The following is a 25,666-nucleotide window of genomic DNA, read 5'->3' on the forward strand; positions in this document are numbered from 1 at the left end:
GACTTTATTCAAACACAAAATGTGAAAGCGATAATTGATAGGCTAATTTTCGACTGCAAAGGCCGATATTCAGTGAAGTTGACGAAGAAATTGTACCATTTAAAAATACGAAATCTGCAAAATAGATTTTTTTTAAAGCTTATGTGCGCAAAGTGCATAAAACTATTGAATATTAATGTTTCAACTGCAATTGGAAACCTGGATCTCTCTAGTGTTATTTTCGGGTATAATGTAAATATAAGCCAGTGTAAATGAATCAGTTTTATTGAAAATATCTGATACTAGAATATTTTTCTAAAGTACATTTTACGTAAACTATATTTTCTATATTTGACCAATTTTCAAAATTATCACAAATTATTCTTTTGCTTTATGATATGGAGAAATATAGCCAAACCATTCAGTTATGGAACCCTCCAAATTGTTCAATCATACAGTCTCGTTCGGCCCTATTCACAAATATCGACATAAACTTATTTCAAGATTTCCGAGTAAATGCTGTAAACAATGCTTATACCAAGTGAAGTTGATGTTGATACTGGACAGAGCTTGTCTGTGACGTCTGACTACTGCTTAGCCATGAATTCATTACTAAGTGACCTCTCTCCCGATTTGGGGATTTATTCTCTATTTATCACATTCGACATTCGGTATTCAGGAAACCAGCCTGCTGCAGTTACAGGAAAGATAAAAGTGCTTTTATATGCATGTATCAATTTTGTAATATTTCCTGACCTTTTCACAGAGTATCAGCTCGAAAGAATTACTAAATAAAGATTATGGCACATAAATAATAAAATTTTTGGAGAAGAAAAATAAATGATGTACAGTTAGTTGTCAAGACATATGGTTTAACTTTAAGCTTTTGTAGGAGACAACGACAATTAAATTTTCAGATTTATTTTATAAAATCTGATTGACATGCACATGTGCCTCTTGTCAACTACAGTGTCAAAACAAAATACCTAAATATTCCAGTGATGTAGTTTTCTTCTTTTCCAAAAAAGATATGTTCGTTGCTTCTTAAACAAAGAATAAAGAAATTAAGTCATAATTCTAAGTGTACTTTATTTTCTGAATAGTATGTCAATATAACAATATAAGGTATAGGGTGTATTGTTTCTAACTACTTTGTCTGTGCTTAACTTAGTAAAAATCTTGTTGAACTATGTAGCGACTTATCCCTGAATCCAAGTGTGTAAATATTGCCCTTTATTATCTCGAACTAAGAACATAGATGGTCCTTTCATCGCGATTACAGAAAAGCCTTCACTTCAGCTTTAACTCAAGGTAAGAAAATAAGAAACTAATCTAATGTTAAACTAAACTGAACTGAACTTAGCCGAAGCTGCACACAATTATCTAACGTAGTTCACCCTTAATTAAATTAACCGGCGAATATCAGCAGGCACGTTCAGTACGGCCGAGCGTAATTAGCTTTATGCAACGAAGTAGCCTGACGGCAAACACGTGCCATTAAGGACTCCTAAGCTCTTCTGCTGCAGTAAGCGAAACCTTCCTTTAAATACTTTTTCTGCCTCATTTACATGCAACGCGATACTAAAAATTTATTCTTGTATGGAATAGTAGGTGGAAAAAGAGAATAGAGAGTAAAGCATGTTAAAAAAATTAAAATAACTATTAGAAACTTAAAATAACCTATAAAAGGGGCTAGTTGTAACAGAGATAAAAAGTAAACCTATGCGAGGGTTTTTAAAAATTTTAATCAGAGTTTTGACTGAACATGATTCTTTTGAAGTGTCCTATTACGTAAGCACAGTTAATGCCCGTACTGTATAGGGTATTGAGAAGTTGTGGGCGTATACTCCGTCTCAGGTAGCTAATGAGGGGAAAATATTTCGTAAGTTTTGATAAGTTAATTTATCTTTTTCCTAGCATTGTATAACATTTTGAAAACTAATTCAAGAACTCGGAACATCAGTTGAAGATAATATCACGAGAAACTTCAAGGAAAATATTCCTCATCCGTGAATAATGATGCTTTTTCAAAACTGCGATATGGAATGAAATGCATCATGCAACAAGCAAATGTCAGCTCTACGTTAATATGGTATCTTTACAATCATTCTTATCCTATCGCGATATTCTGTCTCGTTCATTTTTAGTTAGGTAGCTGAAGAAAATGGTTCTGTGTTTAAACTATCTAAACTAGTCCTGCAGCATTTACCAATACTACTTGAATCTTGTTATTTAATTTATCCTATAAACATTATTCGGTGTATTATTTCAACCTAAATAATAGGAGCTCCAAACAAGCTTATTTTTTGCTACAGTTTTCCAGGTGGTATGTTCGATATTTTGTGATTGTATGAGTTTCGGTAAGTATTTTCCATTTTTTTAAGTCTGATTTATGGTTTCCACCTTTTAATTTTTTTATTGGATTTTTGTGCTTTGCTTATTTGATTTGACGCTTGCTCACTGCTAATATGTTTTTTGCATCCACCGTTAGTGTGAAATTACTCCAGCGTTTATGATTTATTTATTGGTTATTTGAGTTAGTTTGATTTTCTTCACTTTTATCATGCCTTCATCCATTAATCGTTTTACAAAAGGACGCCTGTAAAGACACAAATTTCTGAATCACCTTGACTTTTTACAAAAGTGTAAGCATAAAAAATTGATCCCCAATTTCCTTCAGATTAAATCTAATCAAAAGTATTCCAATCCTGCTTCAAAAATAGTATCCATACGCACAACAGTGCCAACGTCACGACAGAAGCCTTAAACAACATCCTAGACTATGGAACCACGGAACAACAGGGATGAAGGGGAATAACGAGGACGTCGAAGACATCGGATCATTTTTGACGAAAATTTGTCACCTCTCTCTTTGAATGGGAAATAATGATCTTTGGCCTTTCTTTGTAGGTACTGGTTCGAAAAAAATGAAATTGCATCAGGTTGAGATGAACTAACCTGATGTCATTTCATTTCATCAGTCTTTTTGTTTTTGCTACAAGACTCTAGGTTACACAAGCTCTTTTCCCCTAGCTCTAGATTTCTTGTTATAACTACTTACTACAGAGAGAAATGCAGCTCACTCAATGTTCCAAACAGAGGTGCATTTTGGCTGCCTCTCTCTCCTCCTTTGCCTTCACTGTAAGCTTTGCCCGTCACATACCTTAATCATCTTTGTAACCGCATATAACAAAAAATCTCCTGACATCACTCCTTGTGACGCAACATGTTACTACTTTAAACTTACTAGGTTCAATAAAAAGTAAAGAAAGTCAATTAGTTCTGCAAATCCTAGCACAGTTAAAACTTCACGTTAAGATGAAAATTATAGCTGAAATATTCCAACATTATGATCAAACAGCAAAATGCGTATCTTTGAAACACCTCTCAAATATGCCTTGTTTTGGCTTTGCGTTTAGTACTCGTATTTTGTTGTCACCTCCTTGCAGATCATTTACCACTCTGCCCAATAACCAGCTACAAACTGTATTAATTGTAATTAATATGCATATTTTCACATTTTTCTTAACGAACGTCTACTTAATCCTTTGTTGTAAATAGTTTAAGTAAGTATGTGACCTCTTTTTCCGAATGAGCTAAGTCAATTCTGTTACATTCTGCAAAAGTCTGGGGTGTCTGTTATTGAACGACCTGCCAAAAAATGCGCAGCTGTTATCCCTTCGAGATCATCTGCATCTGCTCACGAGGAGAAATAGGGCTGTTGAGTATTCCTTCAATCATCTGCATCTGCTCACGAGGAGAAATAGGACTGCTGTTGAGTATTCCTTCAATCTGATTTGTTACTGTTAGAAAAACTCTTCTAAAGTTAATTTTGCATTACCCGTACAACACTTTAAATGGTACTTGAAGGCCTTCATCCTCGTTTCCTACAGTCCTCCAAAAGTAGGAATCGGGGAGGAATGAAATTCCAAATTCCATTCAATACCTTCCGTACCTAGATATCCCGTTAATATCTCATATGGCTTTTTAATAACACGGTAAAGCCTCTTTATTTCATTGTGAGCTCCAATGAACGTTTCAGCGTTGTCACTGAACAAGTTGTTACTTTTACAACGTCTAGAAAGGAATACTTTTAAGGTAGAAATAAACGACTCAGATGTAAGATCTGCATCTTATTGTAAATGCATTGCACGAGTTACGAAACAAATGAAAATATAAACCCATATTTTGCTATACAATGTTTTTTCTGATCTTTGTATCTGATAATGAAAGGATCGAAAACATCAAACACTGTACAGTTGAACGCATAATTTTTGATATTTACTCGATCTCGAAGAAAGTTACTTAAATGTTTATTTGTGTCAATGGATTGGACTTTGAAACGTGAAATACATTCGTACACAGCCTTCCTACGCAGTGTTTTACCATTTTTTCCCTCTTTTAATACCGTAATAGTTTTACTAATACCATAGTAATTTTTACTTATACCATGGATGCTTCTAGCAAAATTTTAAGTTTGCATTATATAACCTACCACTAACTCTCAAAACAACATCAGTTTCTAGAAAAGAGTACGCAGTAAGAATACGAGAATTTGCAGGTAATGATTTCGCTGCTTTAATACTTTTAAGCTCAGAAGCTCAGAAACTTTTAAGCTCAGAAACTTCCCGCCCTAACTTGTCTAACATAACATTATATGTTGTTTTCCAACTCTTTCATAGCTAGGAATCCTAGAATTTAATTCGCCAACGGTGTTGTGAATTTGGTATTTGTATATAAATTTTTAATGAATTTTAATATGTTATTATTCAAACACAATTTTCTATTGAATGCCGTATATTTCTTAAAAAGCTGGCAAAAATCTGTGTACGGCTAAAAAAGCGGGTGATTTTCTTTCCCAGGCTAGTACCGGCCATAGGTCGGCGGACAGCTTCAGAGTTCGCCTCTTTTAACTCTCGGAACACTATACGTGTTTCGCTCGTGGGAGTAGAGAGAAATACGGCTTCGTCTGAAGCGGAAAAATGTTCTGATATTTTAATTTCTGCCACTGTCACAGCTATGACTGAAATACGGTTAAAAACATTCTTTGAAGTTTTGCATGAGAACAGGGTATGTTACTGTTAAAAGGGGGTTAGAACTTTCCCAGAAACTTGGATGTAAGTTATTACCCCTTCCTTTTAGTCTGGGGAGAGTTCAAGAAAATGATTTCAATCAGTAGATATTAATTTATAGTTAATTTGATAAATTTAGAAGCAGTCCTTAATTTTCAGAAGCCGAGGTTTTAAAAGTTGCTGGACGAGAGGCAGGAGGATTTTCACTTTCTTTCAATCACTGAAACAAAAACGATTGTTTTCTCCTTATGGAAAGTTAAGGAGGCGGGAGCCGCAGTTGTTCCCCGACTTATGACCTTAACAGGGTATTAGCCTGGGAAACAATATCACCATCATTTTAGCTGCGCAATCCTTTTCACTTTTGTTTTGCTTCCTTGTACGAAGTAAAGGAAGAATTGTAATCACGAAAAACTTTGGGTATCATATTTCAACGAAAATATTTATTTTAGCTGCTATCGAATGTAATTTAAGGATGTTTTCGCGCGACATCTGTACGTAAGGACAGAATAAAGGACTGTTCTTCTCCAACCCGGATTATAAAATTGATTTAAAATGGATGCAGAAAAGATTTTTTGTCACGTTTGTATATAGGTATGTACTCACATAATTCAAAAACGAGCAGTCTCAGAACGTTGAAATTTTGTTTGCAGAACTGCTATAACATTTAATTGTGCACCTCTCTTTTTTGGGTGCAAACGGCAGCACTAAAAGTGAATAAATAAATAAATATACATATATATATCCAATCCGTTACTTGGCTCCGTGAACTCAGTTTTTTATTCTTATATATTGGTAAATTGTGCATGTTTTACTTTAAAAATGATTGAATTATGTTGTCATTATCTTCCGGTTAAGGTTTTTATGCCTATAGTTAATCAGTATGCAATAGTTGTAGAATTATCAAAAGTTTAAAAGCTCTTTAAGTGAGGCTAATCCTATTTTTGTAACTCCAGTAGCTATAGTTGTTTACATTTGAAACTTAGCAAAATAGTGAATTAAGTCAGTTTCTGCAAAGTTGCGTTGAGATGTTAAAAACAGAAATATATATCCATAATTATTCTTCACTCATTAAAAACAGAAAAGCTTGTGCTTCTGTATGTCATGGTGTAATCCAAATAGTACACATTGATCCTAATATTTTCAAATAAATAATAATCTGTAGTTTCGAGTAGGGATTTTTTTCGAAAACTCGAAAAATATTTATTCGTGAGAGAGACATGCTGAAGTAGATACTGTGAAACTACCCGAGCATGTCTCCCGCACGAATAAATGTTCTGCGGGATGTATGCTAATATCTTTACTATAAAAACACGTAATCTTCAGTCTTCTGAATAGGATTCAACGAGTTAATCATGAAATATTTATTTTAAATAAAATTTTTCTTGCATAATGATGCATAGCCTAGACTTACAAACTCGTCAAACACTTTCCAGCGAAACAAATATATTACAGTCATCAGACTCTTCTTACTCACGAGCATTGGCACCTACAGACTAGTTTCTCTTCCTTTAATTATTAATTAATTACTTAAATTATCTCCCTCAATAGTCCATTTTTTTTCATTGTTTTGAAGTTACTTCGAAAATTATAACCAAAGCCCTCATTTGTATTCTAAATGATGACTTCTGCGAAAGAATTAAGCAATTCTATTTCGTATAACGTTGTTTGTAACCAAATGTTGTACAGCGGTAAAAGGATTGTATATCAAAGCTTAATTCGTAAGAATGTTGTTTTCTTCAACCCGCTATACTGCATAAACTCACTCCCAGATTTCGCATAAATAAAAAATAAAAAAAAAAAAAATAAAGCAATATTATAAAATACAGTGTCTGAGTTTTGTGAGAGATCCAAAGTAGTTAAGTGATTAATCAAAGCAAACGGGAGAACACTTTATTGCTAAACTGTGATGTTTAAGACTCTTTTTCTTAAATATTTATTGTAAAAGTAGATCGTTCATCAGCACTGGAGAATAAATAAACTCTGAATCAAGCCTGACGGATAAATAATTTTCGTAAATCCAATAATGCAAGAATTGCAAGATTTCTACTTCTGTTTCTTCTTAGATTATGGTTTTCATCCAAAATAAAATAGAATTTTGAAGGGAAAATTTTCTAGCAACGTACACATTGATGATAAAAAGTAGGAGAAATGATAAAATAGAGAAGATCAAAATAAAGCCTCTTTAATCACAATTATTTCTTAAGAATTCTAATTTTTGTAATGAAAAATATAAAGCTTTATCATTTCATAATAGCTTTCCGGTATAATAGTATTTGTTAAATACATGCCAAAACAGCAACGAAGGCTAAAAAGAGGAAATGATAAAAGACAGGAGATCTCATGAAGTTAAATCTGTTTAATCACAAAAATAGAAAGCAAAGTGAAACTTCTTTGTAATTCATGGTTTGTCGAAATGTCCCTTCCGAGTATTCTTAAGCGGCGGCATCAAATTACCTTCTGCCAATAGTGTTGTTATAGGTTTCTTCAGCCCATACGGTCAAACTACCAGCCCGACATCTGTTTACATATCTTGGAGGGTTGTTAGCATCGCCTGGGATGTATTCATCACGGTAATTGCACCAATTTGAAAATCCACAGCAGTTCGGTCCGGAAATCATGTAACATTCTTCACCGTAGCCAAGGCAGTCGTCCCTGCTGAATGATATAAAATTATGCATGAGTTTTCTTGGAAGTAAAAATGCTATTTATATTGCATTGATACGAATCTTCAAATGGTTCAAATTTGCGTGAAAACGCGACTTAAAATTTATATCTCTGTCAGGTTAACAAAGGAAGGATTTCGCATTTAATATTCGCTGCCCGGGTAGAAAAAATCTAGCATTTTATTGTAGGTCCTTACAGTAAGACTACGTAGGGAAAGTAGAGGACGAGCGTGGTAACTGATAAATAACATAATGGCTATTTTATGCTTTGTTTATTATTTGAAAACCACATCTGTAAGATAGTCAGCGTTTTGCGATGCACCGATCCATTACATTCATCAACATTTCAGAAGAATGACGTTGACACTTTCACTGATGCAACGCTTTAGAATCTCAGACTAGGGACCACCAGGTATCGCCAACGTATTGGACAGTTTCATTCATCGATTCCCTCAGTGTATCGGAAATAACGGTAGCTATCTCACAGATGAGATTTCAAAAAATAAACAAAACATAAAGTACCATTATGTAATTTATCAATTATCTTTCTCGTTCTATATGTTACCTATGTAGTGTTACTGTAGGACGTATAATAAAATTGTAGATTGTTTCTGTTGCATCCTGGACTTAAGTTATTAAGAATAAAACTGGCTCTTTTACCTTATGTACCTTTTACAGAAGAGGTTTTTAAATATCCATGACGAGTAAAAGGCATAGAGAAAAAAGGATTGAATACAGTAAGTTCAAACGGAGATCAATTGATGCCAAATGAACTCGCTATATGACATTGATGGTTTCGCTTTATTTATATCCATTTAAGCATTCCACCTTAACTGATAGCCTTTCTTGTTTTTTTAACAATGTTTTTTTAACCTATTAAAGTTTGCTTTAAATAATTTTAAAACTTTTGTATCTTGTTTTGCTAAAACTTTTCGCACCATATTCTGGGAACAATACCACAGCTAGACCTTCTTGTTGCATGACAATGAGATTCCTACTGTGGTGATACTTAGAAAAGCGTAGTATATTGTTATTCCTGTTCAAAGTATGTATCAAAGCGCGTTCACAGTACGTATCAAAGTGTTCAAAATAAGTATACGTATCTCTGCAGACACACAGAACAAGCTACACTCGGTCACAGGGAGCTCGGATCTCTAGCATCCTACGCCGTGTCGATATCTTCCCTGGTTTAGCTCGTCAGTTCTGAAATACCTCTCTAACTGAAAGTATATGAGACATGTTATTTCGTCAAATGTGCCATTCATGAAATGTCACCAAAAAGTGAAAAATTGTAAGAAAATTGATAGGCTTCATACGATTTCGTATATCGACATATGTTGCGAACATAATGTAATTTACACTTGATTAGTTAAGGGCTTTTACGATTTGTACAAAAATGTACAGCTCTGCGCATTTCACAAAAGTATAATTTTTATAACTAATTTTTCATATCACATGGCATGTTTACTAAGATCTGAAAACAGCTCCATTTGCTGAAACTTATCGCTACATTTTTACAAAATGCATAGATAATTAATTTTGTTTTATAAATGCAAAGCACATTTATTGAAATACGTGTATTTAATTAAATGGTGTGTTGGTGTATTTAATTATGGCAAAGCACACTAGGGCTATCTGCCTAAGGGGAGGGGTGCCTTTCGTGGAGGACTTTCTAAACTGGCTCGTATACACGTTACACATGGGAAAAACCACGAAAACACCTATGCAGCCAGCCCTTTCGCGGGATTCGAACCTCGGACCGAACTACCAGTGTTCAGCGACTTTACCGCTCGGCCGCTGGTGGGCCATTTATTGAAATAAAGGAAAAATAAATTTTATTTAAGTGGTGTTTCTTAAACAGAGAATCAGATGAATTTTCAAAAGCCAGATTACGTTTGGTATCGAATTTTAATTCCACTAGTTTTTCTGGAAACGAAACACTACTGCATTTCGTTACTATGCTGCATTAAAAACTCTCAGAGAAATTCTGACTTTTCTATAATACTATTAAAGAAAGGTAGGAAACCTAGATAATATTCTGTGCCATTATTTTCATTTTGGACAAACAACAATTTTTACCTTTGTTCGGTTTTCTTCCCGAGCGCAGAAACTATAGCAAACATCTTTTCTATCATATCTAACTTTTGTAACTTCTTCTGCACAGCTGTAAAAAAATAAACAAATATGTTTTAAGAAAAATATAAGCAAATGTTACTTGAAATTTTAGTAATGTATGACATTAGATAATTTCATGTTTGGCTAGTTTAAATATTTTGTGGATAATCATGTTATAGAAGGCTTAAAAGTGAGATTAACAACATATGATAATTCAGACTTCAAGTACATTTTTATAATTATACTGTAATTTTGATTACCTAATTAATTTATTTATCGCTGTTAAAGATAGCGCACTGTCAGGATTCTTTTCATAAAAAGTTAAAATGGCACATTGTGTTGTTGTGACTAATCTCAGTTGTCTGACCTAATCCGAACAATTCCACGAATTTTATCATGGTACGGAGTACGGGGCTGCATCTGTCGTTAGGAAGAGCCTTAGCACCATAGAGATGACCATCCGATTTTGCTCAGTTTCGATACAATTTTGAAGAAGCAACCTGAGGAATGGATCTCAACCTTCTTTCCCCCAAATTACATTTTAAAACTTTCATTCTAAACTATTTATTTTCCTTTAAATAATTTAAGACATGAGTAGTTTGATCTGTGAATTGCGATCTAGCTCTGAAGCAAACATAATTACTAAGTAAACGTTATCCTAGCTTCAATGCTCACGAATTTGGAACTTTTAGATACATCTTCTTAAGATGAACATTTCTCGCTGGTTTTGCAAAATGAACTCTTTAATGTATTATTTTAGAGTTTTTTTTTTTAAACAATCTACCCACTTTCATTTTCTGCTATTTCGAAATAAATCTATTATTAAATTTTCCTTCATTCGGCTTATTTCTTGCGCGATCTATCTGCTTTGATATTTTCTCGGTAACTCCATCTTCTAATGTCTTAAACTTCATTTCTCCTTTTATCTGCATATCAATGGAAATCGTGCAGCTGAAGTTTATTCGTTCCTTTGAAAAAATGTACGGCCTTTCAAGCAAAACCGATGAGAATGAAAAATTGAACCAGAGATTGTGCGACCAAAATCTGCAAATAATATTTCACCTCGTGAATTTCATAATGAATAATTGTATACAGGTAAGTAAGCTATAAAACAAAGATATTTTTGGCAAAATTCAGCCTAATTGACCAATTTTGAGGATGCGACAATAAATATAATGCAGTAAATATGCTTATATAAACTACATGAAACTCACAGCACAATTATTAAGAATTATGAAGCGTTTAATTTTGAGCTTATCCACTTATCCCTTGGACAGAGAACGAACCCCTTAGACACTGAACAAGTATGAATTAATTATATTAAATTATAAGGTTCATGTGGATTTACTGAGAAATTATGTGTATTTCAGTACACTGTTGTACTTAATTTTTGTACATTATTCAAATCAATTTTCAAATTAAATGAATCAGTTAACAATGCATATTTATTAAATTTCTTGTTTGCTTAACATTTTTTAAAAATTTCGTCTGATAAATGTAAATTACTCAAATTTCCCACGTTATACATTTTTAAAAGCTTCGTAAAGAATATCATATTTTACATCGGCAAACAAATTTTAAGGCTTACGTATTTGTTTTAATATTTACGCTAAATTAAGCTTACCTGATCTCGCTTCTTGAAATTAAAGATGAGCATTAAAATTTGTTTGAAAAATGCAGAAAATTAAATATCCGTAATATGCGCCGGAAGACATCAAGGTATACTAATTCTCACCAGAAGTAAATTTCAAAAATAAAATACTAATATGTAGCGATCGTAATGTAGTAAATGTGAAAGTCTGTACATGTGCCCCATAGTCAGATCGTCCAGGTCTGCTTTGCCAAAAATAAATATTGCAGTACATTTAACAAAATTCTACAGGTATAATATTTCGTGAAACAACAAAGGAGGAAATGAGCGATCTTTAGCGGGAGTAAATTTTGTGTTTTCACTTAAGCTGTAATTGGAAATACAAAAAATCATAAGTTTTGAATATGGAAAATATGCCGTGTTCCTGACAGATATGTAAACTGTACAAATGTACTTAATTTGAATTATTCTCGGACTAAATCGTAATTTTTGAAAAATTTACATGTCATCAAACTTTATTTTAGATATGTATGTAGCGCTTGTCTTACCTTCTAGTTCCGGATCTTTAGCACCATCGTCACATGAAACAACAGCAAGAGCGCTTACAACAACTAACACCCAAAACGTATTCATCTGAAAGAAGACGGGGTTATTTAATATATACATTCAATATATTTATCACTTAAGATAAAAATTGTTCAAGTGAAATGCTTTAAAGAATCACGAGTATTTTCTTTTAATTCTTATATTTGATTAGTAGAGAGAATTATGGTTTTGAGCTACTGAATCAGAGGCACTCAACCTTTCTTGCCCGATACAGCCGTTTCACCATTGCTAGACTGTCATTCGCTATAGCTTCCTTCCAAACTCGAAAAACGCATACATATTTACTAAATTTAGATTAGATTTTATTTTTTAAATTAAAAATGAAAGAGAGTAAAAAATATTGATAATTACCCAAACTTGAATAAAAACAGATTTCTATATTCATATTCTGAAATTAAATACTTCACAAGTTAATAAAGGGCTGACATCATTTTCCCCTGAAACCATGAAATTTCCCTCTAGGGAGGAATATTCCGCTGCGTATGAAACCCCGTACTAAATAATATTATTTATACGTTGTGATGAATTATGGCCAACGTTATTTACTATCGGTACGTAAAAGCTGTAAACGTTTTTACTACATTTTTGAATATAAAGTGATTATCATTATGTAATTCTTATATTTGATGGTGGAAAAACATGACTGAAATTGAACGCACTTTAACAAAAACAAATTCGATAAGAACTAATTACATTAAATTTAATGCTGTGAAACCTTTCAAGATTCTACAGAACAGTTTAAGGTATTCATAAATAATAAAAATTAAAATAGTTATCAAAGAATAAAATCTTCTTTTGATAATGATAGTTTTACCTATGTTTATCTCTTTTTCTATTTTTATCTGTGTTTTTCATGCAAGATGACAGATCTTATTTGTATGTCATGCAGATTTTGTTGTTTACTTAATTCCCAATTTAGTTATCTTAGAAGATTTGTTTCCGTTTCATACAATTTAATCAGAGGTAAATTTCTGAATTTTTTTTAACTGAAACAGCAAAACTCTTCTATTATTTCTGATATATTGAACTTTCCTTTATTGAACTAACAAAAGAGTTGCTATTATTTCTGATGTATAAGCTTTAAAGTACTTCGCAAGAAACTGCATTGTGTTTGCTTAAGTATTCAGAATTAGAAGAAAGGAATGAAGAAATGTTGAATACTTACCTTCGAAGCAATGCTGAGGAGAGATAAACTAGTAAAGCTTGTCGATGAAGCGAAATTTATATGCAGTAGTTTCACATATAATTATTTTCTGTAACCGATAAAATTCCAGAAGACAACATCTGTAACAGATTTTCTTCGATTTGCAGTATAACAAACGAATTGAAATACGCTGTTCATTTCATTGATTGACAGTCAAATTTTATAACTATCAAAAATTGAATAAAAAACTAAAGTTAAATCTGAAAAATGCTTCAGAATAAGGAAAGATCCATTCATCATAATTCCAAAAGAAATTTCGTTTTCTTGCTGCAATCTGTTTTATAATGCGACAGGGTCTATAACATTCAAAGGTTATAACATTCAAAGGTCTATAACATCTGCAGCCTGAAATTTTTGGAAAAGATATGAAGAAGACTGCATGACATTTGATGCAGCTGCAATTTAAAATTACCCAGCGTACGTGATAAATGATGATTTCATTATTTAGTTAATAATATTTTGGTAGTATTCAGTATTACTTAGTGCATATTCTTTATTATTATTAAAGCTGCAAAGAAGACCAAAAATTAGTGGTATAAATTTTGTAATTGAATTTGTATTCGACCTTTCATTTTATGACTTAGTTTTTAATTCAACAAAATATAAAAAGGAAATAAATGGATTATTTAGTGTAGAGAATATTCACGACGAATAGCTTCCTCGTCTCAATGCATTTCTTAATGAAAGCACCCAATGAAAAAGAATGCAAGGATCGCGGACCTCTCGCCCATATTATAAACTTTAGACGATAATTTTGATACGATGCATTTTTATCTCCAGGTTATCTCAATATAAGTCTTTTTTGGAGATCATTCGAATAAATACTAGGATTTTCAACGGATATTTTTTTAATGAAGGAATGATTGATGAAATAGAAAGCCTGAGATCCTTATTTCAAACGTAAAAATGTCCAACACATTTCAGTAATGAATTTCTTCTTTTACACCAGAAGTGATGCTTTGAGGAGTTTTTTCCACAGTACCGCTGGAAATACCATTCTGTTTCATATATCTGTAATCAACCGTTAACGATTCCTACATCTTTAAGTAGTTTTATATATTTTAAAAACACGCAAAAAAATTTTTATTCACTTAAAGTCTCAAAAATTTTCATATGAGCGATAAATTTATATTAATAAATCAAAATCGAGCGTAACACAACTTATACCGAAAATTACAGTGCGAAAGAGGTAAATGCACAAAACATTTCAGTAGAAGACTCAGACAGAAAGTAATTTAAACTAGCATTTAATGTCTAAGTGAAAATAAAAGCTAGAAATTTTGATAATCAGTTTGTAGAGACATTAGGTATTTTTTTGGAAGCAGGCAAGAGGAAAAATATGCAACGCCCTCGCCGGGAATCGAACCACGGACCTCCCAGTTATGCGCTGAGCCTGCGGACCACCACATGGCATGCCAAGAAGGCGGGAAAAATACCTTATAAGTTTAATCGAGTGCAAGATAAAGAAATTCTATGACTTAGATTTTAATTTATGGAACAGCTTCAGGTACTGAACTCCATCACGTTTTTAAGTCATAACTGAATGAAACAGACATACTCCAAAGGGAAAGTGAGTTTGACGAGTTTTTTCAGTTCTTCCCTGTAACTAACTGTGGCAGTTTCTATACTCAATATTGAAAAAAAATATATAAATTTTATGTCAGGAAGGGTAAAGGAAAACGACAAGGTTAATGAAAAGAAAATGTCCTTCGTTACATAGAATGCCATTGTCTAGCTACTAGAAAATTCTTTGAAATGCGTTAGCTTTTTCCTTTATTATGGTACTTATCTGTTAGTTAATTACATTTGAATAAGGAGATAATGTTAAACTACTTAACGTGTTTCTTCCAAATTGTGCGCTTCAGTAACCATTGCTTTTATCACACTTGGTTTTACTAAGTTTCCATAATAAATTATACATTTCGTTTTACTTCCTGTTAAGAGAGAAAATTAAGATTTATCATTAATTTTTACAATATGATGGTTTTCGCATTTTAACCGTAATATCATTTGACTAAATATTGACCGTTACCTTCTTCGTGACATACTGGCATCCTAGGTAATGAGCTGGCAGACGCGGCGGCAAAGGAGGCAGCCAAATCGGCCGACACAGATGAGGATGCCACGTTAAAGCCGATCGCATTTATGAAGCGGTACTCGCTAGAGCTGTTAATAACAGAGTGGCAAAGGAGATGGGACCAGGGCACCAAGGGTCGTCGAGCTTACAAGTTCATACTGAAGGTGAGGACAGAGGCCCAGTCTACCTCTTATTATATGACACAATTTCTTACGGGATATGGTCCATTCCTCCCATACAAATATCGCTCCGGCTTCGTAGACAATGACACCTGCGAATGTGGTGAAGTTGGCAACCCAGACCACCTCCTATTCTCATGCAGCCTCAGAGAACAGTACAGGCTAAAAAGGCCGAATGACGACAGCTACTGGCCCTACTGGCTAAAGACCACTAAAAAACTCAAGTAAGATCATCTAAAGATCAAGGCTGCAATAGACGAGTGTCTCATAATGTATAGGGAGTGGCACGCCAACAGAAGGGTGCACACCGTCGGTAACCACACTTAGGGCCGCTACATGTCTTGTATATTTTCAGAAGTACTAATATTCAGCCTAATGTATGTTAAATGTTATATTGTACATCTCTACAGCATAATGTATATCTCATGCATTACTGCCGTTCGTGCAACGGCGCTGTATAGGTTGCAGTTTCATGTGCTCCCGTTTGTTTTGTTGTAAGTGTCGTTTAAATTTCACAATTCGATTTCAATTGTATAGCACAAGTTTCAGCAACATACCGCGAACACAGTGCTGCAAAGCTTTAGTTCCCACGACCATTATTTCAGCAAATATTTAGCTTTTATTGTTCTTGTGAAACGCGGCAGATATTCCTTTGTTTGTGAAAGTGGTTAAGCGAAGTGCCAAGGATCAAAAGTTATTTATAAAACTCTTTCTGTGTAATAGTACTACCGTCCATAAAATTAATTGAACTTTTTGATTCATTCCCAGGATACCTATGGATACTATTTGATGTTATTATTTCAAGCAATTAAGGAAGTACAGCTCATTAAAATAGTGCCATATTCAGTTCAATTAATTCAAGTTTTTCCTGGATTACAACTTATTTACAAGACTATCAACGCTGAAATCGTACTCATGAGGTAGGCTCTTAAATACTTTATCTTCGTTGAAAATTTCTTCCCCGTTCCTTCTTCTGAGGCGTTTATTCTAATTATTTTGCATCATTTAACGTATAAGTGTATTCCATTTCCCCCGTCCTCTTCTATAAAGAGATTTTCCTCCCACATAGTTGCCCCCGAAACCAGTTGGGAGGCGACCTTGTACTGTATCTGTATGCCCACGACCGTGCTCTATTGTTACAGCTCTAATAAGAACAGCGGCCTTTCATTGCACACGGCTTTCTCAGTTTCATCGGCGGAGCATTTTTGCCCAGTTTCAACAACAATTGTGTTTTAAATCTTTAACCAAAGTTCTAAAAGGATAAAAGCACTGAATGAAACGGGCTCAAATACTGCATCTTTACAGATTATCACATTATCAGTTTGATACCATGTGCTTATCTTTTAATTAATTAATTCTTGAATCACTATTTTTATTCTCTTGCAAGCAGAACTCTGTACAGTTTACCAGTTATCACAGTATATTTATAAACTCCTGCAGTCTTGTATTTTAGGAAAGAATATACTTTTAAATTTTTTTTTATTATTATTCTATTTTCACTGCAATTATTGTTCTTATTATTGTATGTCAAAATTCTGAGCAACAATAAGTTATCCAGTGTGATGAGATGCAAATAAGACATTTCACCTGTGATTTCAAGCGTTGTGCCGCATTCTGGCGAGTCAACATATTTCTGTCATAATTTTAGCGGATATATGTATCGTCTGTTGACTTTAAGCCGCCAATTTCTCTGATATAATGTACCAAGAAACTGTGTCACTCTATACATAATGATTATTTTTCTGCGTTGTGCGTATTTGATTGACAATGATGCTGCTTCACAATTGGCGCGAGTGGCAGTTCAGCCACCGCCTTTTTGTCGCTGAGCCCCCATCGTTATGGTTCATTCAACTGGATGTGCAGTTTAAATTGAGACACATTACTGCCGACGAAACTCAATTTTATGCAGCGATCGCCGCGTTAGAATCAGAGATACTGCAATCAGCTCGTGAAATAATTTTCAGTCCATCGGCGTCGAAGAAATACAAATTTAAAAAAAAAAAAAATTAATTTCAGTTTATGAAGAATCCGAGACAGTTCAAATCAGGCATCTGTTGCAAGATTTACAGTTCGATATGAAGCCTTCTCAATTGCTGTCTAAAATGTCAGACATAGCCGCCAGTAACCTAACGGATAACATTCTTAAAACATTATGGATGAATAGACTCCCATTTAACATGTAAGCCACTTTAGCGGCCAGTAGTGAGCCACTTAAAAAGCTACCCGAAATCGCTGATAAAATTCGCGAGCTTGCCGTTCCAGCGCAAATACATGCAGTGCAGGCTCCTGGTCCAGGTATTGGTGAGTTACAGGCTCAAATTGATGATTTGTCCAAACAGGTCGCTCAGTTAGTAGCCATCCAAGCTGAACCCTTTTAGTGCAACCGCTCCACATCACGTGATCGAAATACACGTCGTAGCCAACTGAGGAAACGTTATGACAGCCTTCCTCCGGGTATTTGTTTTTAACACCACAAATTTGGAAGCAAGGCAAACAAATGCCGCCCACCGTGTCATTATACGATAACGGAAACTAGAAGGGTCGTCGCTCGAAGTCGTGAACGACAGCGGCCGGAATTTTGCACGCCTTTTCGTCATTGATAAGAATTCGTTCTTAAGGTTTCTTGCTGAAACCGGGCCTGATGTTTCTGTCGTTCCACCACATTTTCACGAACAAAAGCGCCTTCCCAAGTATTTCCAACTTTATGTAGCAAATGGAACTCCTATTCAAACTTTTGGTGAACGTCTGATATCTGTTGATTTAGGATTGCGCCGCAACTTCCAATGGCCATTCATTATTGCTACTGTTTCAAGTCCTATTATTGGCGCTCACTTTTTACAAAAATTTTCTTTGCTCGTCGATCTTCAAGCAAGTCAAACTCTGTTCAAGTTAACTAGTGCTTCAAACTCAAAAGGAATATTTCATATAAATTTGATATCGGTAGTTTCGAGTAGGGATCATGTTGGTGAACTGTTTTATTTGGAAATTTTCAAAAGGTATATTCTTGCAAATAATTTTCTTTTAAAGTTCTTGCTTTAAAAAGTTGTAACAGCTAGGCTTTTCAAGATAACTTGAGATAATCGTGGAAAGTTTCAATTAAATAACTAGATTTTTCTTGAAGGACAATGTGTAGTCCAGAGTTCCAATCTTGTCAAGCACATTTAGCGAAGAACACAGTACAACTCTTAGCTACATCCATTATTCATCAGACTCGTCACCTGTAGATTAATTTCTTTTCCTTTAAATCTAATCTTAGATATTCACTATTTTAATATCTGTTTACATCTTCTGCGAAGAAATCAAGCAGTTCTTCGTTTTATAAGCTCGTTTGAAACAAGCTGTTATACAGGACGAAGACAATTCTGTATTGAAAGTTAATAAATAAGAAAGTTATTATACATGGGATTTCGCACGAACTTAATAGCTAAAATCTTTGATTTTGCAGATGCGCTACATATACCAAATTGCAATAAGAAAAATTAAGCAGTATTATAAAATACGGTTTCTTCGCTTTGTGAGAGATACAAAGTAGCTAAACTAGTCTGTAATTATTTTAACCAAAAAAAAAAAATGGCAATGGAGTTCTGTGAAGAACAAAGAAAGAAAAAAAAATATAAGCGTATTAAGGGAAAGAAGTTCGAGGTTGGATTACTGCATTAAATAAACTTTACTTTTTTTCTCTATTCTCTTACAATAAATGCCTATCGATATGTGTAATTTTGTTCTCAAATGCATAAAAGTAATTTACTTTTTTATAACCAAAAACAGAAAACTAAAAATTTACGAATTTAATCCCTTATTCATTTTAATATTTTCCCTCTTTGAAAATGTGTTTGTTTTATTTTAGGTGTGTTATTTTATTATTAAATCTTTGCTGGCTCTTCTGATTTTGAATCGAAACATGGAACAAGTTTTTATCATGTCAAAGAGCTATTATATCATGATGGTAAAGATAAAAATCCTGTTCATTACAAACAAAATTCAGGAAAATAAGAACACATTATTGCCAATCTATATGATGGGCAAGAACTTTCTTTACTCTCAACGTTGTAAATGTACGTCACTCATCAGCATCAGAAAATGATAAATTTGTGAATCAAATCTGATGCGAGAAATGATTTTCTGAAACCGAATAATTTTCACGGTTTCTAATTGTGCTTTTTCTTAAAGAAATCGCTTCATCCAAAATAAAGAACTCTGATGACGAAATTTTCTAGCAAGGCAGGTACTGAAATTGATTTATATTTTCATAGCGTATTTCGATTACACACTGCACCATTTTTAGTATATTTGTTTGCTATATTATATATTAAAAATTGAAGGATAAAATAATGTAAAACTTCTATTCATGAAATTGAATTTCTTTAAAAGTAAAATTTTAATATTAGAAGTTGGCAAGAATAGATATTATTTTCATTTAAGAAAACAAGAGCATTTGTAAGAAGCTTTACGAAATTTAACTCTTTTATATTTTTAACGTTGTAAATTTATTAAATTTAATTTTTAAATTTTAATTCTTTCGTGTCGCTATGCTATTCTTAGAGGTTTCGGTAGGCTACCAGTCAATAAACTGAAGTTCAGAGGTAGGAAGTTGATATTCAATGGTAGGAAGTTGACTTGTAATGAACTGGATTTTTATCTTTACCGTCATGAACTGGATTTTTTTATAATTTTCGTCGTCTAAGATACTAAAAAGGAATTTTTACTAGCTTCATTATGCTTAATTATTGTTATATTGCTGGTATGTTTAAAGAATACCTCACAAGCCATTAAAAGTTCATTCCTTCAATACAAAACATGGCTCTAGTAATCATTCTATTTGGTCTTCAGTAATCATTCGCTAGCATCATTCTATTCTATATTTCTTGCATTGAAAAGCTAAAGAATTAACATTTCATACTACTTTTCCAGTATAACAGCATTTATTAAATATATGCAAAACAGTAATAAAATCTGAGAACGGAAAATGAAAAAAGACAAAAAATTTTGCTAAATTAAATCACTTTAATTCCGAAAAGAGAAAAACAAAGTGAAACGTTTTTATAATGCTAGATTTGCCGAAACGTTCGTTACAAGTACCCTTAACCTAAGGTATCAAACTATCTTCTACCGACAGACATATGTTTCTTCATCTCATTTGGTGAACATACCAACCCTACATCTATTTACATATCTTGGAGGGTAGTTAGCGTCGCCTGGAATGTATTCGTCTTGGTAACTGCACCAAGTTGCAGATCCACAGCAGTTCGGTCCGGAAAGAAAATAACATTCTTCACCGTAGTCGAGACAGTCGTCCCTGTTGAATGAGACAAAATTTTACATGAGTGAGAAAGCTACGACAAAAAAAGTAAAAATACAGGAGCACGCGCATTTAATAAATAGATATCTCGTAATTTATATTTAAATTAAAACAATGCAATTGTGTGTTGGCTGTGGTTGAGATTCTGCTCTTTTGCTTTCCAGAAACCTCGAGAAATTAGGAGAAACTCATGATTGATTGAAATTCTTATAAAAAGCCGGAGAAAAACATCTCTGTTCAGCTAATTACTACGGTTTTGTTGTCGATTGTAGTGAATTCCCGGTGAGATCGCATTATCTTTCTCTGTGCTAATTGTGTTCTCTTTAACGTTTTAGTAGTTTAAAATGTGACTACTACGTGATATTGTGCGAATATCTGCGGGGGAAAATTTTAGCATTTTGTTTTATTTCTTGTGATAAGAATAAATTTTATTAACATTTCATCAGACTTGTGCATTCAATCTAGTAAGAACCCTACACACGCAACAATATTGTGTTGATACGAAATTCTTAGGAGGGTACAAATTTAAGGATAAATGCCAAGATAAATGCAGGGGTAATACAGGGATAAATTTATCTCTCTGTAAGATAACCGAAGGAGAGGTTTAGTATCTAATATATTATTACTTACGGATGAGTTATTCTGGCTCCTCCGTTCTATCTACATATTATAGAAGAATTTTTAAATATACGTGTTTTGTAGTAGCCAAACAGATAACATGATTGAATGTAGTAGTTCGACCCGAGATCAGCTGATGGCAAAGGGACTTGCTATACCGAATAAACGAATAGATGGTTTTGTTTTATGTAATATCAATTTAGATAGTCCATCTGGATACAGAGGCCCACCAGCGGCTGAGCGGTAAAGTCGCTGAGCACTGACACTTCGGTCTGAGGTTCGAATCCCGCGAACGGGCTGGCTGCATGGGCGTTTTCGTGGGTTTCCCCATGTGTAACGTGTATACGAGCCAGTTTCCCTTAGAAAGTCCTCCACTAAGGCATCCCTCCCCTTAGGCAGATAGCCCTAGTGTGCTTTGCCATAATTAAAAACACCACCACCACCACCATCTGGATACAGAACATTTTCTTTAATAAAGACTTGCCTATTAAGCTTTACTTTGAATATTTTTTATTCTTAACGTTTTGTAATTTTTGATAAAATTTCGTCCATCTTATTCGGAAGACAATCTGGCAGGTAGACTTATTTCTTGCACTGCAATCAGAATCGTTCAGCAATGATGCTAGGTAATCTGAATAGATGAAAGGTAGCCTGTAATCTACTGCATTATTATTCCTGTGCACATTACGTGTCTCGATCGTATGAGGCTGTTATCTCTACAATCCTCCTTCGTGTCCTAACCCTCCATTGTTTAGCTACTGAGTGCCTCAAATGTCCCTGAGGCTGAAAGTGTATAAGACAAATTATGTCATTAAATATGCTATTCATGAAATTTCACGACTCTGAAGCAGAAACTGAAAAAACAATGTTAGACAACTGATTATCTTCATTCGATATTGCATATTGGCATATATCGTGGCCAGAGGATGTTTTACACCTCATAATAGCTTCAGTTGCTAAAACGCATCCACACACAATACATTTATACTCCTTTATTTTAGCCAAACAAAAGTACATTATATGAAACCTTTCTCACCTAATGTTTCTTATACAGAAAATCAGATTTGTATTTACAAGAGAGGTTATTTCTGGTGTTAAATTCAATTCCACATAGTATTTTGGATGCAAAAATGCATCACATGTCCTTCTTACGTTGCATTTAAAATCTTTCAGATAAAATCTGTATTTTCAATAACATTAAGTGTCATGTATCCTTTTAAAGCTTTTTCCATTGCCAAAGCTATTTTTAAAGTGTCATCTAAACTGATATTATCCTGCTCAAAAATTCTATCCAGAATAGCCCTATCTCTTAGCCCACTAACAAACACATCCCGCAACATCGTATTTAACATATTTTGATCTTAAGCACACGGTGTGGCAAGTGACGTTAATTCTGACATATACATATTAATTGTTTCCCCCACGTGCTACTTTCGATTTAGAAATACATCGATTTACAAATACAGTCGTCTTCGGGGAATCTACAATTATAAGTGGCTTAGGATTTAAATGATTTCTTAATGTTGTTTTTAACATTTCATGATCTTTATCGGAAGGATTATCTGGAGCTAGAAAGTTTTTTAAGAGACTATACATTTTTTCGGACAAACTAGAAATCAATACTTTTCCACGCTTATCCTGTGGAACATTTTGTATATCTAAATAACTTTCGAATCTCTCTAGAAATGAATCAAACTGTTCTTCGTGTTCATTTTATTTTTCAAACTGAACCGAAAGTTTCGAATTGTCCATTTGTGGAGTAATAACTGAAGTAAGTCTCTCCATTAGAGCTCTATTCTGCGCTATTAACTCAGTTACAAGCTGCTCCATGATGAGTTATCCGAAAGAAAAATGATTATAAAAGCTTTTACCTTGAGGCTTACCTTAAGTCGTCTTCGGGGAATCCCCTAAATCCTTATTGAGATCGCATTAGGCACATTTTTTTAAAAATCATCCCATCCTCGTCGCCAGCTGTCGCGTATCCTTTAGTGGGTAATTATTTCACAAGATCCACTCTTTTAAACTGCATGCTACTTTTATTATACATACAAAATATATCATCACTCGCATACACACTTATATCTACAACTCTCCATAACTACAGCTACTCGCATCCCAGTACTTTTCTTATTACTGCGCGCGCTTCGATGCTTGGCGCGGTGCCAGCTTTAAGTCCGATTATGATATACCACATCGATAGTGCCCGATATACCACATCGATAGTGCCCGATATACCACATCAAGGAAAACAGGAAAGGAATGATTCCATGCCATTATTACCATGTTTCAAAAATAGCTTCCTTACCTTTGTTCGGTCTTTCTGCCATTCACAGGTATCGCATCCATGAGCTTTTCTATAAATTCTAATTTTCGCAATTTCTGCTGAACAGCTGTGAAAGAGTAAAAAAATACGTATTAAGCAAATAAATTTAAAATTCTCAAATTGTCAAACTTTTGAGTTTTTAAAACGTTTATACGGAATACCAGCGACTTTCGCATACATAATTGTTTCAATATTTATCTTAAATTCAGCTTTACCATTCCCTAAACTCTCTTTCTTAGAATGAAAGATGAGCACTAAAACTTGCTTGAAAGCTGTAGAAATTTGAGAATCTGGAATTCCTGTAGAAGGCATCAAATCATAATAAATTCTCGTTAAATGTATATTTCATTCCCTGTAGCAATCTTCAGCGATCTGAAATCTCAGTCTCATAAATCTGAAGTCCGTAGCTGCGTTACATAACCAGATTGTCCCTATATGCTGTGCCAAAGTAAAATAATGCTGTACAATTATCAAAACTGTACAATTGAAAAATTCGCGAAGTATGAAAAAAGGAAATGAATCGTCAGCAATCTTCCGCGGGACTAAGTTTTGTATTTAAAATTTTGTATTATTTTTGTGTTTATATGTATTACTCTAAACCCAAAAAATCGTAATTTTGAGACTAGCGGACGTGACATGTTGCTGATTCATAAGAAAAATGTGCAACTGTATTAAATTTGAATTATTTTCAAGTTAAATCCTTATACTTTAAAGAGCAGGCACATGTCATCAAACGTTATTACAGAGAGCTGTATGTGGTGCTTAACTTACCTTCTAGTTCCGGGTCTTTAGCACCATCATCACAGGAAACAACAGCAAGAGTGCCTATCATGATAAACACCCAAAACATATTCATCTGAAAGAAGAATGGGCTATTCACTCACTATCTATAAATTTAATATGTTTTACACACATAACTTATGATAAAAATTGTTAAATTAAATGTTCTAAAGAATCACAAGTTCTTTTAATAATTATTACATTTGTGTAATTGAGGGAATTATTGTGAAATTTTGAGTTAATTAATAATATTTTTTAATAGGTTCCTTAAAATATCAGTTTTGAACATAAAGAAAAATTCTCCTTACTTATCCTGCATACTTACTCATGGAAAACTATGATTGGAATTTAACCGCATTTGATGAAAACAAAAGCGACATAACAAATTGCATTAAATGTAATGTTGTTATGACTTTTCAGATTTGTCTGGAATATTTATGAGATTCATTAGAAAATTAAATCAGATTTAAAAATATAAAACCTTCAACTGAGGACACAATGTATATTTCATGTATGTGTTTTTCACCAAATATACCAGATTGTATTTCTTCGTGATGCAAATTTATAATTTTTTAAATTTTTAATTATAATTACTATTTTTGAACATAAGGTCTCATTTCTTACAATTTAATCAGGCTTAAGTTTCTGAGAATTTTTTTTAATATAACAAACAAACTAAAAAATATTAAAGTACTTTACAAGCAAAAGTGTAATATTCGCTAAACAGTATGTGTGTTGAAAAATATATAAATACAGAAACGCTTAATACTTACCTTGCGAGCAAAGCTGAGAATAGGTAAATTGGTTAAGATTTTCTGTGAAGAGAAATTTCTATGCAGAAATTTCACATCTATGCAGTCTATGCAGAAATTTCACTCACAGTTACTTTTCATACGCAATGAAATCCGAGAATACATCATTTGTATCCGATTTTTATCTTTGCTTTATGTTATTGTAAAAGGTTTGAAATATGTTATGCCATTTCGTTGAGTGACAGCAAAACTTAAAACTATGGAAAGTTAAAAACGTAAAAGAAAAATTTGGAAAATTCTTACAAATGAGGAATACAGAAACGAAGAAAAGGAATTTACGTTTTCTTTTTGTAGTGTACATCTCAATGTGTTAGGAGCCTATAACATTAAAAGGCTAAGTATATCGAT

General features: G+C 33.5%; 2 protein-coding genes across 2 annotated transcripts; both read right to left on the bottom strand.

Moving 5' to 3' along the window:
• Positions 1 to 7,392: 7,392 nt before the first annotated feature.
• LOC118189693 (uncharacterized) lies at positions 7,393 to 13,253 on the bottom strand. Its single transcript, XM_085815413.1, has 4 exons — positions 13,192 to 13,253; positions 11,969 to 12,053; positions 9,794 to 9,878; positions 7,393 to 7,706 (listed from the first exon to the last, which is right to left on the bottom strand). The coding sequence occupies exons 2-4, from the start codon at positions 12,051 to 12,053 to the stop codon at positions 7,502 to 7,504; spliced, it is 375 nt and encodes a 124-aa protein (XP_085671539.1). The 5' UTR covers positions 13,192 to 13,253; the 3' UTR covers positions 7,393 to 7,501.
• Positions 13,254 to 20,470: 7,217 nt separating this feature from the next.
• LOC118189695 (uncharacterized) lies at positions 20,471 to 25,436 on the bottom strand. The gene is made up of 4 exons (XM_035360353.2): positions 25,280 to 25,436; positions 24,498 to 24,582; positions 23,709 to 23,793; positions 20,471 to 20,782 (listed from the first exon to the last, which is right to left on the bottom strand). Exons 2-4 carry the CDS (start codon positions 24,580 to 24,582, stop codon positions 20,620 to 20,622), a joined length of 333 nt encoding a protein of 110 aa, XP_035216244.2. The 5' UTR covers positions 25,280 to 25,436; the 3' UTR covers positions 20,471 to 20,619.
• Positions 25,437 to 25,666: the final 230 nt, after the last annotated feature.

The sequence above is a fragment of the Stegodyphus dumicola genome, chromosome 4 (genome assembly GCF_044657685.1).
Source record: "Stegodyphus dumicola isolate Sdum_Otavi_A_Nest chromosome 4, ASM4465768v1".
Taxonomy (NCBI): domain Eukaryota; kingdom Metazoa; phylum Arthropoda; class Arachnida; order Araneae; family Eresidae; genus Stegodyphus; species Stegodyphus dumicola.